We start from the raw sequence: 15,580 nt of genomic DNA, 5'->3' as shown, positions 1-15,580 counted from the left end.
CTCTATGCACAGCACAAGAAAACGATCTGCTTCGATCGAGAGTTCAGACGATTGTGATAGTGGTGCTATATAACTTAATTGTCTTACTATCACTTTAAAGAATACAAAGAGATCGATATATGTTTCACTTATTAAAACGGTTTGACAAAAAAAAAGTTTCATAAGTCAAACATTGATGCATGTACCTTAGTTACTGTTTTTCAACATATAACAAATATATTTCATGAAGCAAAAAAAAAAAAATTGTTTGATTCGATTATCTGAAGCGAAATTTTTCTGCTCGCTACGGATAATCGAATCTGGCCTGTATTTGAAAAAGTTATAATTTTTATAAAAAAGTTCTAACTTTGAAACGAAAAAAGTTTAGTAGTTGTTGTTTGAAAGCAAATTATGCACTTTGAAATAATCGCCAAGTTGTCCAAAGAATGCTTTAGTATAAAATAAAGACTATAAAAGTTATAGAAATAAAACCGTTTTTAACGAACACCCTAAAGCTTACATTTGGAATTGTCGTGCAATTGAAAGTATAAAAGCTAGAGTATGCGTGTCTTCAGCAACTTTGTCTAAAATGTTGTGTTCTACAACTCTATCGAAGACAGACAGTCAACTCTATTTCGAATCGATGAAAAGTTCAATTTAAAATATTGCTTAAATTAGAATCATGCTATCTCCTGCTTAAACATAAAGAATGGGCTTGCAAAGCATAACAACTTTGCCAAACATATTGTAAGGTTAAGTTATTTCTTTTAGCAAAAAGTTAAAATTACTGCTAAATTTTCATTCTGGACACTTTCCAGAATAAGTCAAATTTTACAGACCTTTTCCTTAACGCCCAAGTTACTAGTCTGATTATAAACTTTTGTATTTCTTTCAATGATTTTTTTTAATTATTTTTGAGCCCTGTTCAGTAACAGTATATATAATTGATTTACACTATCAAGTATATTTTAACCAGTTCCATGTTATCTGTCCCATATTTTATCGTGCCTCACCAGTATGTGGATTCCTTCATTCGAGTATACAAATTGATGATCATTTATTTCTAGAGCGGGTGAACGGTTTCCAACTGTTGTGTAATTTTCTAAACGGGTCGCATTGATTAAGATTCACTGCGACATCGAGCTGGCACGCGACTTTGACAGTGGCCGTAAATGCAAATAGAGTACGGCGCCCATGTTTCCTTACTCAGTTTAGGTAAAATACGATAGCTCAGTTTACATTATTAGCTCAAATTGTAGAGCAAATTTTTGGGCACTTGACACAAAATTTCTCTACACTTATACCCTAGTATGTGTTATGATTTGTTTTTGAAACAGTACCATTATGTGCAAACTTCCGTAGTTTCGGGCAGTCCTATAGTTACAATAACTTTTTATGTTTGTTTGATATATTTTTCGGGCTTTTCGCAAATTTGTATACTATGAAAATTGACCATCGGCAATATAACCGTCAACTCATGTTTTGAAAAAGGTTAACCATCACATTGGGAAATATTAAACTGTTCTGTCAAACAATTCTGAAATTCTACATATTATAAAAAGTAGATGAGAACGGGACGGGCATAACTTAGAACTATTAGAACGTAGAACAACTTTGGTAGATCGATTGCTTTGTACGCAGCTCACCTTGGTTTGATTCCCAACCCCGTACTTAGGGTTAGAGATTTTTTAAAAAGAGATTTTCCTAACCCGAAAAAAGAAGCGAATGACCCTAAGGTTAAATTTAACTTCTATAATCTATATTAAAATAAAAAGTTGATCAGAAAACATTGATAATTTCTAGCCATTGTCCGTAATTTCTGTTTTTCGGCGTAGTTGTCACATCAAATCAAAATCAAACAATAATGGATATCATACACGAACATGCCATGACAAACCTTGAACTTCTCACTCCTGCCCTCCGACTCATATTCAATGGGCCATAAAAATTCCCCCAAAAACCCAATTCTGTCCATCACACATTTTGCGACTTCATTCGTCAAAATCCGACAATCATATTCACTAACATATCGTATCACCTCCACTTGTTGGCCAAGGCCAATGAACGTGCGACAAAGAGTATGTACTCTACTATAGTCCCAATTACCCGAACTTAACGGCATGCCAGGCAGGCAGCCAGACAGGTGTAATGGAACAAGTTACTTTTGGCGGTGTGATTTGAATTTAAATTACAAACCGCCGGCTACGCAACGGCAACGGAGGTGGCATCGTGCGTTGACACGAATCGGTTGCGGCAAAAGTGCGCTCTTGATGGATGAGACAACCGATCCCGATGCACCTTCTGAATCAATGGCCAAATACGAAGGCATTCTGCCCAACCAACGTGTACCGAGCTCAGTCCGGGGGACTAAGAAGGGGTAAGTCGGTACTAGCGAAATCGAAAATGTTTAATCATATAAAAGTTGGATCTGATTGAAATAGAATTATAGTTCAATTGTACGCTTTATTCAGTTAACAACAAGCCCTTCCTACCACATCCAGAATGTTCACCAAATTGGTAAGAATCACATCACCACATTTGTAACGGATAATAAAACTTTTCCTTTTCGCTAGATCTGCATCGCCGCATTGGCCATCTCGTGTGTCTGTGCTAAACCTGGACTCGCTCCGTTGGCCTATTCCGCTCCGGTTGTAGCGGCGGCGGCACCAGCTTTCGTGACGGCTCAGAGCTCGCAGGTAGTGGCTCGTAATTACAATGGAATCGCTCCTCTGGCATATACTGCCGCAGTCGCAGCTCCATTGGCCTACTCGGCACCCATTGCCAAAGTTGCGGCTCCACTGGCCTACTCAGCTCCCATTGCTGCTGCTGCAGCTGCTCCTTTGGCCTACACGGCGGCTCCCGTAGCACGTGCTATTGCATCTCCCTATGCCGCTTATGCTGCCGCCCCGTATGCTGCACCATATGCTGCTGCATATGCCGCTCCATACGCCGCTGCTTACTCTGCACCGGCGCTATCCGCTTACCAAGCGTACAACCCGTATCTGCTGTAAGTTGGAAATATCATGAAGACTCAAAGCACGCCAGTGTTGATCCTGTACAAACAAGACTTGCAATGTTATTGTTGAAGTAGTATGATAAGAACAAAAATATATGTCAAAATTATAAAATGATGGAATAAAATCTTTCATTTTCGTAATTACCACTTGTTCAAGGAAATGTTGTGGAACTACTGATCGAAGATTTGAGTTCCCAAACTGATTAATTACACAACTTTTTGGTTTGGAAGAGTAAAGCACCATTGGGGACCTCAATTACATAATAGGCCCCAAATTTTCTTAGTAGTTGCTGTAGATGAATCCGTTACTGTTCAGTCGAGTTAAGTGTGCTTCGCTCAAATTGATACAAATAATCAAAAAATGTACGTGTGAATTTCAGAGAGAAAATCGAATCATAAAAATAAGCGGGTGAATTTCTTTTGCCATACCTCAAAGCCTCCGCTCCGAGGTAGTTTTTCTTGCATCCTAGTGTTTTAAAACTGCATACTTCAGGGCTATTATGAAAGCTCTTGGAGGTTCGCCTTTTCTTCCAGGACTTTAACCACAAGGATTGTAATCGTTGAAACCTCGTTTTTTGTTCATTTGTTTACGGTAGCTGCTGGGCGTCTCCAGCAAGGTATATCCTATTTTTGATGCATACATATTCTGTACATATAGGTTGCTGTATGCGCATAGAAATGGAAGGAATTATTTTCGAAGAAATTCTTAGTTTATCCTTAGTTTATGTTCAAACCGATTTCTTCCTAATCAAGCTTGTTGGGGAGACTGCGCAGCTTCCCAGCACTGCACAAAATTCTTATTTGATTGGTATCAGTTTCAGATTTGATCAATGTTAACTTAGAAAATTGGTGACCGGGTCATTCACATGGGAAGAGGAATCGTTTTCGAAGAAATTTTATAGTTTTACCGGTTAATTTCAAAACGCTTTCTTCCTGTTCAAGCTTTTGCCGATATGACTAGGCGGTTTTCGAGCAACTATGGAATAAATTTAATCACCCATTCTTATGTTTATGTTTATTACCTTCACCAACAGGCCCCTTGGCCCCAATGGTGGTTTCTTAAAATAATTACATTTTAAAATTGCCAACAATTTTCGCTTTTATCGCATTCCGCGTCAAAGGTTGAAGTCAAAGGCCGTCGCTAGAGATGGTCGGGTTTCAATTTTTTCGAACCCGACCCGAATCCGAGAGCATGAAAATTTAGAAACCCGAACCCGACCCGAGCCCGAAATTATAAAATTTGAAAAACCCGAACCCGACCCGAGCCCGAACATTTTAAAACTTAAAAACCCGAACCCGACCCGTACCCGAGAATGAAAATTTTGTAAAACCCGAAGCCGACCCGACCCGAGAATTTTAAAATTTGAAAACCCGAACCCGACCCGAACCCGAAAGTTTAAAATTTGAGAAGCCCGATCCGAATTTAACTTGCTACGGAGAATCAACCAAAGATCTCGAAGATTTTTAATTCTAGGCACCCGATCTGGACTCTAGGCTCATCAAGTAGAATCACTCGAATCTGAAGTAGCAACATACGCATTGAGTTATATCTGCATATGGCAAAACAAATCACTGCCGAGTAGAATCCGCATTTATATTTACTATTATTGAACGTCGAATTTGTAATGTTCTGAGAAACTTATAAATCGTCGATATCTTAACCGGAAATTAAGTTAAATCGGCGGCTAACTCATGGGGAAACAGAAAGTTTGTTCACAGTTTCCAACAACCTTGTCCGTCGTCCTTGACCAAAATTTCTAATTTTTTACCAGAAACCATTCCTGCAAGGCAGTTTCGTATAATTTATTACATGTATTAAATTAAGCTGTGGCAATTGGCAATTCGAATTCGACAGTTTTCATGACGTCACCCACGTTACTGGTTGGTAGGGTCAAACCTGTATCGAAGGATATCAATCAAGATTTTTTGACGTGTACTTGATGTCCCATCATTAGCGTTAGGACGATCTATGATGGGGTATCTAAGTTATGTTATGCTTCAGATTATACGGTAAGCGCGCCAGTAAAGATGCTTCGACTTCTCCAATGGAGCTCTCGGAACGACTCCAAACTTTTAAAAATCCGTTAATTGCTTCAACAGAATACACAAAATTTCTGCGATCAATTCCTCAAGTTCGTGGATTCAATTCAAAGTTCGTGGAAATTCATGTATTTTCATGAAGGAATCCGGATCATGCAAACAGCTCAGCCCGGGAACAATCTGACAGAAAGTGCTTGTTTCATATATGTACCACTGATTTGATAGTGGTGCTATTATACCATCACCATATGAGTGTCATGAACAACGGAACCTGGCGGAAGTGAAGCTAGGTTTAGGTCTGATGGAACAAAGACAGTCTCTAGAAAATAAATTTGGCCTAAATTATCCGCTTTTAAAAAATAATGTGCCCTTTTTAAATTTGAGCCTCCATAATGACACCAAAGTTCCACCAAATCCTTAATTTTCCGTTATAGTTTATTTAAATTGCAAGCAATCTTTATCATAAACCAATTTGATTATTAAACTTCCGTTAAAGCAGGTACAACCTATTTGTTTCATTTGACCAACTTAACAGTGCTCGCTTAAAGTTTGTTTGGGGTACAAATGTACCACCCAAATCCGTTTGCGTTAGTGTTTTGTCATGTGTACATAATTAAAAAAAATTATTTTATCTTTTTTTCAAAGCAAAATATCGATACATAGAAAGGGAGAAACTTCTGTAAAATTGTATAAGTTCCAACTCTGCCGAATAATAGTATCTGTAATTTCAAATATAACTTATTTGATATAACAAAGCACTATATCAAAGTAACTAGAAAATGCGCTTGGATTGGTATCGTAATTTTTGCTTTTGCGGATTAAAGAGGCAAAACACATTCATGAATATGATTTGTATATAGTATGCAAAACGCATCATTCGATTTGTTATCTTCTGCAGCCCAGGCTCTGGAACATACTTACTTGTATACACGTATAATGCACCGGCTCTACCTGTTCCTTCGACGCCTTCCTGTTTCATCTCCGTTACTGCATATTGCTGTATTTTTAACGTTTGTATTGGCGTTTGGTTTTCACAAAAAGCATCGGAATAAATACGCTTTTTGAGCGGTTTTTGAAAAAAATTGTTCAAAAGGAAATTTAAAAGTCTTTACAAGATCGTATAAATGGTCAAAATCGATTTGAACCTACCGGAGTTATAGCAATATGCAGAAAAAAGGGAATTTTGACGTATTTTAAAGACTTACTCTATACAAAATGAAATATAACATAATTAAATAGTCAAAACGCGAATATTTTTAAACAGGTTACTTTACGATTGATTTTAGAATAAGACAATCCAATTTAATTATAAATTTAATAAAAATTAGACATATTAGAGCGCTTTTAATTCTAGGGTACGAATGTACCCCACAAAACCGCTTACGTAGAGAAAAAGTCACCGCGGCCTAAGTATCGGTATTAAAGTACCTGTCGAAATTTATATTCCATCATAGAAAGATGAACAGATATTTTTCGATAAATTCCTGTTGACTTGGTTTATTACTAATTATCATGAAAAATAAATCGCAAAGAGATTTTAGATGCGAAACACGTATTGTTGAATGCTCTCTCATGAATGTTCGTTTAAAAACGTGTTTAATCCACCTAACAGTGTGATGAGACATTTCTTATAACTCTTATCACTCTTCGGATATTATATCGTTTGAGAGCATTTAGAACTTGATGCTTCGCGATGTTTTTGATAACACATACTACATGGGATAGTGGCAGGACTCAGAGAATCGCTCAAATCAGCACAGGACAACATCAGTGCTAGGAATCTCATAAAATAGACATACCAACGAATTATTGTTAATGCTCTGTTAATAAAATATCTATATTGTGGTGGGAAAACTGTATTTTCCTAAAGGGGTTATATATTGTACTGAAACAAAAAAAACGAATTTTTTTGAATCGATTTGAAGTTTATATTTTACTCAAATTTCCAACGCGACTGAGAACTAAGAAATCAACGCTTTTTCTTGAAAAGGGCGATACTAGCAGTGATACCATTCAAAGAAAATCAACAGTGTATATTTCCAGACTTGGTTTTATTTCCTATTTAAGAACTATTGTATTTTTTTACATTCTAGATTGCATGATTCAGTGATCGAAACCCAAAAGTTCATAAAGTATTTGAAATTATTAAATTAAAATTTGTTTTTGCTATTGAAATTGACAAAATGATAGTATCGCCCCTTTGGCGATTATTTACTTTTTCGGTCCCATCTATCAGCATTGAAGTATCGCCCTTACGTTTTTTACAATAACTACCGTTTTACACCACCGATTTCGTCCGGGTTTTTTCAATAGAGATCATTGTTACTATTTACAGCTGGTATCAGTTTGATAATCCTAAAAAATACGAAAATAACAGTTTCGCCTCTAAACTGCTAGCAAAAAAAGTATCGCCCTGTTTGTTTGCATGGAGCGTGGAGGGCGAAACTTTAAATAATAAAACAAAAATACAGTTTCGCCTGTTGTACTTTTTGCTGTAGTTTAAGAAAGCAGTATCGTAGAATCCAAACTTTTAGGTTAATTTGTTGCGTTTCAAAGCCCTCATTCGCATGTATCTATGTTTACATTTGTAAGTATCGCCCTTTTCACAAAAAAAGCGTTGAAATGAAATCGCAGCTCCTGATATCACGCTATCTCTGAAGTACATGCGTGCATAGTTTCAAATTTTACTTCGACATCGACTTTTTCTAAAGGTGACTTCCCAGTAGTATTCTTGATTTGAATTATTATCGCTAATCCTAATGCAAAAGAACAAATAAAAACCACACGAAAACGAACCGTTTGGGAAAATCATCATCATTAGTGGAATTTTCATTTTCACGAAACTTTTCGATAACCTTCCGTCACTTGCGTTAATGCACTGGGTGCACAGTAGGGTGACAGGAAAAAATGACCCCTATCGGCCCACCTCTGCGTCGATTCCTAGTCCCACCAGGAGTACTTGCACCAAATTTGAAGCAAATCGGACAAGTCCAACTACCGCACCAACGGGCCTGAAGTTTGTATGGGAATTTTCAATAATTTACATAGAAAAAACCCACCAGCACACATTTTCGCCGCTAGGTGGCACTGTATGCATCGTATTATCACTGTAAGTGAAAATAAGAAGGATAATTGAATTGTCTACAACTTAGTCGAAGACTGCAAGTAAATCCGACTTTGTTAAAAGAAGTTATTAAACTTTTAATGAAGTGATGTCTGAGTCAGTTTTGCATGGGGCCTGATAGTGCGTGGTTGTGTATCAGTACTCGATTCACACGAACTAAACATTTTTGTGAAATAATCGTTGGGTTTAGCTCAATGGTATGTTCAGAAGAATTATAGTAAATAATACGAGTCATGCTTTGATTAGAAAATTTTAGTTCCACCTGTTACCGCATAGAGGGCGCCAACACTAACTTTTCAACGGAGAGAGATAGAAATTTGGTGTCTTCTACAAAGTTATAGAACAGGCATTTTTCAGTATTTCTTCTGAACATCTTGATACTCTATCTCTCTTCTATGAAAAGTTAGTAGTGGCGCCCTCTATGCGGTCACAGGTGGAACTAAAATTTTCTAACCAAAACATAACTCGTATTATTTACTATAATTCTTGTAAACATACTATTCCGCTAAATCTAACCATCATTTCACAAAAATATATAGTTCGCGGGACTCGAGTACTGATACACAACCATGCACTGCTAGGCCCCATGCAAAACTGACTCAGACATCACTTCGTTAAAAGTTTAATAACTTCTTTTAACATAGCCGGATTTACTAGCAGTCTTCGACTAAGTTGTAGATAATTAAAATATCTTTCTTATTTTCACTTACAGTGATAATACAATGTATACAGTGCCCCCTAGCGGCGAAAATACGATCTAGTGAGTTTTCTTCATGTAAATTGTTGAAAAATCCAATATAAACTTCAGGCACGTTGGTCCGGTAGTTAGACTTGTCCGATTTGCTTCAAATTTGGTACAAGTACTCCTGGTGGGACTAGGAATCGACTCAGGGGTGGGCCGATTGAGTTTTCAAAAATTCATCATTTTTCTGGGCAGCCTAGTGCACAGTGCTTTAAAAATCTAGCGAAATCGTCTTAGGGCACCAGCGGGTCTGTAAAGAATACTAAATATTAATTTCTATTCCATACTTTTCAGTTCAGCAATTCGAGAGATCGTGCTCACCGCAAGCCATGAAAAATAGACTACGTTGTGAAGCGATGGTCACTATTTATTAAAAAATCACGGTTGAATAAAAAATAAAACTATTAAAAAATTTCAAATAGTTTATAATTTTCACAAACTTATTAGGAAAAATTGTTTAATAAGCTTTCGTAATATTGTGTAGGAAAAAAGCTGAAAATTTGAAAATAAATCTGAGGATTATGATTGATTACAGAACTCTGGAATTTTCTATTGGAATGTTTTCAGGCAGGAATTTGATATTGATGCTATTAGACAACTGTGAAATCAAGATCAATAGATCAGTTACATATCAGGACCCCATTCCGACAATTTATCAAAAGTCCTCATGATGTTTACAACAACAGAATATCAATCTACGGATCAGATAATGTTATTGTAATATTGAATTGAATCAGTCTGCATCAATAAATTTTCAACTCCAATCCAATATTTTTTTTTGGTGTGGGGGGGGGGGGGGGGGGCTGTATGGTGTTAAACCCCAAAACCTTCTTTTGGCTACGCCGTTGCTTGGAGTTATTTATTTCGCTTTTCATTTTCCGAAAGGTTTCAGATCTATCCGATGGTCATAAGTTAGAAAAATTGCAGTCAGAAGGTTCGCATAAATGTACATTTTTGCACTGATAAGTTATCAAGTTCCTTCCAGACAACTTGGAAGTGTTCGGTGATTATTTCTAGTGGTTGTAGATAGAAAAATGAAATACAAAATTCGATTTATCGAAATAATGTTTGGCTTATTTCAATGGATTATTACTATATTGAACAATAAATAGGCGACGAAGAGTAATCCACAAACAACAAGCCATAACTTTTAAAGTATTCAAAATAGATATTTGAAGTCTTCAGTAAAGTTATTCGCAAAAGTAAGAGCTACAAATTTGCTGAAGGCATCATTTCGTTATAATCACTTCCAAGAAAATTTGAGAAAATATCTCACTCATAGGGGGATTAATCAGCAAAAGCACAATACCAAAAGAAAGGGCATATTACCTCCATTAAATTCTCCGAAGATACAATTGACCTAAAATAAGCCGTTTTGGCGTTAATAATAGATTACATGTTTTTGGTCATATTTCTGGCAATGGGAAATGATAAAAATCTTTCGTCCGCATTTAATGTTAAATATCTCTTTTGATAATAGTCCGATTTCAACAATCTATAGCTTGTTCGAAAGGTATTCGTTAAAGCTATCTAAAAACATATAAATTGGTAATCTATATTGTCAATTTCTGCAGATAATTTAAAAAAACTGCAAAAAACGCCTTTTTTACGCATTCAAACATTTATATCTTAAAAACTAAACATCAGAATCAAAAACAAATTAATAGCGTTCATACTGTTTTTTAGTTCTTTCATTTAAAATTGGTTTGGATAAGATCGGTTCAGCCATTGCTGAGAAACACGAATGAGAATTTGTCCGTTACATACACACACACACACAGACACACACACACACACACACAGACATTGTCCCAAATCGTCGAGCTGAGTCGATTGGTATATAAGACTCGGCCCTCCGGGCCTCGGAAAAAATCTTGAAAGTTTGAGCGAATTCTATACATTTCTTTTATAAGAAATGTAAAAATTAAATAATTCAGGTAGTTTGCGAGTCTGAAGAGACGGAATTTTATGCAAGAATGAAAAATACAATATTTGAGCACCAGAAAATACGACTAATTCTAGCGATTCAGAGGTGCCAACATTTGATGCGGTTATATGTGTCATCCATTCGTATCACGAAGTATAATTCATTACTACAAAAAAGACTGTCATGAAATGGTTGGGTTGTTTTGTTCAAAACCCGAACCCGACCCGACCCCGATAATTTGTAATTTGAAAAACCCGAACCCGACCCGAGCCCGAAAGTTCAAAATTTCAAAAATCCGGACCCGACCCGAACCCGAGAATTTCAAATTTGAACACCCGGAACCCGACCCGAACCCGAGAAGCTTTAATTTACAGAACCCGAACCCGACCCGAAACCCGTCGGGTTCGGGTCGGGTCCGGGTTTCGGGTCCAAAAACCCGAACCCGACCATCTCTAGCCGTCGCCACACTGTTAAAAATTCGCTGGAGTCCGGTAACAGCGCTCTGGCAACCACAGTTGGTTCTCCTGAACGGAACTCGCAGAAGAGAGTTATTACGTAGAGCTCGAACGCGGGCTTGAAGATCCAGACGTCCGAGGATTGTAGGGCAATCCACTTTGGCAGAGAGTAAGTCCGAGACGAACAGGGCTCGAGAACAGTCCCTCCGAATGCTAAGTGTATCGAGCTGTACTAGCTGGCAACGGTTTTCATAGCTCGGCAGCTGAAATCTGTTTCGCCAGCGTTGAACAGCCTCGATTCTGTCAATCCCGTTCTGGTAGTAGATTCCAAACGGCCGAACAATATTCTAACGTTGAGCAGACCAACGCGCAGTAAAGCGATTTAAGACAGTATACGTCCCTGAAGTTTTTCGCTATTCGGAAGATGAACCCAAGCTGTCGTGATGCCTTATCCACGATGTATGAAGTATGTGGTTTGAATGTTAGTGCCGAATCCATGATGACTGCGAGATCTTTGATGTGAGAGTGTCTTGGAATACTCGAGCCGAAGAAATGGTAGTTAAACTGAGTCGGATGGCGTTTCCGCGTGAACTTAACGATTGAGCATTTGCTCAGGTTCAAAACCATTCTGTTTAGATCACACCACGTATCAAAGCTGTCCAGTTCCCTCTGAAGAAGCTCGGCATCGGTTTTATCCCGTATTTGTTGAAAAAATTTCATGTCGTCGGCGAAAGAAAGGCGGGAATATTAGTGGACCGAGATGGCTTCCTTGTGGTATGCCGGATGTAGCGAAGAATGGTGCAGATAGACAGTCCTCAATGCTGTTGCCTTCCATCGAGGTAGGAACGAAACCAGCGCAGAAGTTGTCCATGAATGCCGGGTTTGTCCAGCTTCGCTATTGCGATATCATGGTTGATTTTGTCGAAGGCCGCAGAAAGATCCATGTAAATAGCATCGGTTTGCAATCCGTCAACGAATCCATCCATTACATACACAGAAAAAAATATTTTGTAATTTTAAGTTTATTTTCATGCACATATTTGGAGCATGAATATAAATGTAAAATTAAGTTCCACCACAAATATATACGACTTGTCGTGCTTTCTTCAATGAATTTTATTATTATTTTACACGTGGATTGCAAATTACAGTTTCTTTAAACGGAAAACCAATGCACTTGAATGTATTTTTACTCGAATACTGCTGTAAAATGAATGACATGTAATATTAAACGAATGAAAGTGTAAAATTGTATGCTGTTTGATGCTCCCATTGCTTTTAACGTAATTTTCAATCAAATTTTTGATTCAATCTTTGTATGTTTACATTCGTATTGATTTACATGGCGTTTAAATTTCATTATTTTTTGGTGTGTATGTTGTGAACGAGAGCAGGTTTGTCGTTGTCGATCGTTTAGGCATGAAACCGTGTTGGTCATCTGCAATGTAGTGTTTGCAGTGAAAGTAAATAGGATCTAACACAACCAGCTCGAACAGTTTTGATACGGTACTTAAACACGAGATTCCCCGATAATTGTCAATGTTCGATTTGTTTCCTTTTTTATGAACTGGAAACATGTGCGCTGCTTTCCAGCAGGAAGGGAATGTTCCAGTAGTGAATGATAGCTCGAAGACTCGCCGAAGTGGTTCAAGAAGCCCGCTGATGCACTTTTTTTGACAAAAATCGAGGGAACACCATCTGGACCCGGGGAACAAGATGCTTTCAGTTTGGCATTTGCTGCAAGAATGGCAGCATTATCGACACAAATTCGGTTGATGGTTCGTCCTAGAGAAGGACTTAAATGACGGCGGCAGCGACTTGTTGTGGTGGAAGGCGCTCGTTGGAAAAAAAAACGCTTGAAAATTTGTCGGAGAACAGTTGGCAAATTTCCTTAGTGTCGGTTAGAGATGGTCGGGTTTCAATTTTTTCAAACCCGAACCCGACCCGAACCCGAGAGCTTGAAAATTGAAAACCCCGAACCCGACCCGAGCCCCAAATTATAAAATTTGAAAAACCCGAACCCGACCCGAGCCCGAAAATTTTAAAATTGAAAAACCCGGACCCGACCTGTACCCGAGAATGAAAATTTTGTAAAACCCGAACCCGACCCGACCCGGAGAATTTTAAAATTTGAAAACCCAAACCCGACCCGAAAATTTAAAATTTGAGAAACCCGATCCGAATCCAACTTGCTAGTACGAAGAATCAACCAAAGATCTCGAAGATTTCTAATTTTAAGCACCCGAGCTGGACCCAAGGCTCATCTAAGAGGAGTAGAATCATTCGAATCACCATACGCATTGAGTTATATCTTTCTATGGCAAAACGAATCACTGGCGAGTAGAATTCGCATTTATATTGACTATTATTGAACATCGAATTTGTAATGTTCTGAGAAACTTATAAATCGTCGATATCTTAATCGGAAATCAGGATAAATCGGTGGCTAACTCAAGGGGAAACAAAAAGCTTAATGGTAACAGTTTCAAACAACCTTGCCCGTCGCACTTAACCAAAATTTCTAATTCTTTATCAAAAACCATTCTTGAAAAGGCAGATTTGTATAATTTATTACTGGTTCGTACGGTCAAACTTGTGTCGAAGGGTGTCAATCAAGATTCTCTGACGCGTTTTTTATGTCACATCATTAGCGTTAGGACTATCTATGATGGGGTATCGAAATTATATTATGCTTCAGATTATACGGTAAGCGCGCCAGTAGAGATGCTTCGACATCTCCAACGGAGCTTTCGGAACGACTCCAAACTTTAAAAAATCCGTCAATGGCTTCAACAGAACACACAATTTGCGATTAATTCCTCAAGAGCGTGGAAATTCATATATTTTCATGAAGAAATCCGGATCATGCAACGGCCCAGCCCGGGGACAATCTGACAATCTGTGAGTTCAATATATGGGAATTTGTCTTTGTAGTCAATGGTTGAAAAGCATCTCGTGGATTGCAACTATGCCAAGAATATACAAATCGTGTTGCCTTGAAATTTAATTATCATTTTAATTCATGTTTCTATTTATAATATTATAATATATTAAAACAATTATAATTCAATATGTAGCAAAAAGTACTACTAGTCAGTATACTCGCGACACCCACTTTTCGATTTCTCGCGACTGTCAAAACGACCAATCAGGAGCGGATCAATAGATAGATATTTATTGTCTCTACTACCCTTAGATTTTCACTCGCTTTGCTGTAGATACGATTTGCTGTAGGCTTTAGCCGAGTTTCACGCGTTTACCCTAACCGCGGCCAAAGTATCAGTTTTAAAGTACCTATCGAAATTTATAATAGAAAGTTGAACCAATATTTTCCGAGAAATTTCTGTGGACTTGGTTTGTTACTAATTATCATGAAAAATAAATTGCAAAAACATTTTAGATTTGAAACGTATTGTTGAATACTCTAAAATGAATGTTCGTTTAAAAAATAAAATAATTCGAGTAGCTTGCGAATCTAAAGAGAGGAAATTTTATATAAGAATGAAAAAATACAATATTTGAGCACCAGAAAACAACGACGAATTCTAGCGATTCAAATGTGCTAACTTTTAGTGCGGTTATATGTGTTATCCATTCGTATCAAGAAGTATAATACACTACTACAGAAAGAGACTGGATTTTGTGTACAGACGCCAAGTGCATCAAGAAATGGTTGGGTTGTTTTGTTCAAAACCCGAACCCGACCCGACCCCGATAATTTCTAATTTGAAAAACCCGAACCCGACCCGAGTCCGAAAGTTCAAAATTGCAAAAACCCGGCCCCGACCCGAACCCGAGAATTCCAAATTTGAAAACCCGGAACCCGACCCGAACCCGAGAAGCTTAAATTTATAGAACCCGAAACCCGTCGGGTTCGGGTCGGGTCCGGGTTTCGGGTCCAAAAACCCGAACCCGACCATCTCTAGTGTCGGTGCCTAAAACTTCATTAAACGACATACAAGATGGTAAACCGGATTCTTTTCGCTGCTCGTTAACATACTTCCAGAACGACTTGGGCTTGGATTTCAGTTGACGCTCGACGTTTCGCTGGTGTCTAAAAAAGGCGCGTCTGCTTTGCTGTTTGTATTCGTGGTTGAGTTGAAAGTAGTGATTTCGTAATGCAAGTGTCTTACGCTTCGAGAATTTTTTAAATGCATTTTTTTGGCAGATTTTAAACGTCTAAGGACGGTTGATCGCCAGGGAGGGTGTTCATCGGTACTAATAGTTCATTTAGGCACATGGCGGTCGATAAGATAGTTAAGAATACTAGAAAACGTCATCGCTGCTTCGTTGGCGT

At 37.9% G+C, this 15,580-nt stretch overlaps 2 protein-coding genes across 2 annotated transcripts in view; both read left to right on the top strand.

The window, feature by feature from the left end:
• Window positions 1–15,580, top strand: part of LOC131688150 (cuticle protein 16.5-like) — a 115,272-nt gene that overhangs the window by 73,596 nt on the left and 26,096 nt on the right. The window lies entirely within an intron of this gene.
• On the top strand, window positions 2,441–3,030 carry LOC131688149 (cuticle protein 16.5-like). The gene is made up of 2 exons (XM_058972313.1): window positions 2,441–2,496; window positions 2,553–3,030. Exons 1-2 carry the CDS (start codon window positions 2,482–2,484, stop codon window positions 2,988–2,990), a joined length of 453 nt encoding a protein of 150 aa, XP_058828296.1. The 5' UTR covers window positions 2,441–2,481; the 3' UTR covers window positions 2,991–3,030.

Source organism: Topomyia yanbarensis, chromosome 3, assembly GCF_030247195.1.
Source record: "Topomyia yanbarensis strain Yona2022 chromosome 3, ASM3024719v1, whole genome shotgun sequence".
NCBI lineage: Eukaryota > Metazoa > Arthropoda > Insecta > Diptera > Culicidae > Topomyia > Topomyia yanbarensis.
This window is presented reverse-complemented; position numbering and strand designations above follow the sequence as displayed.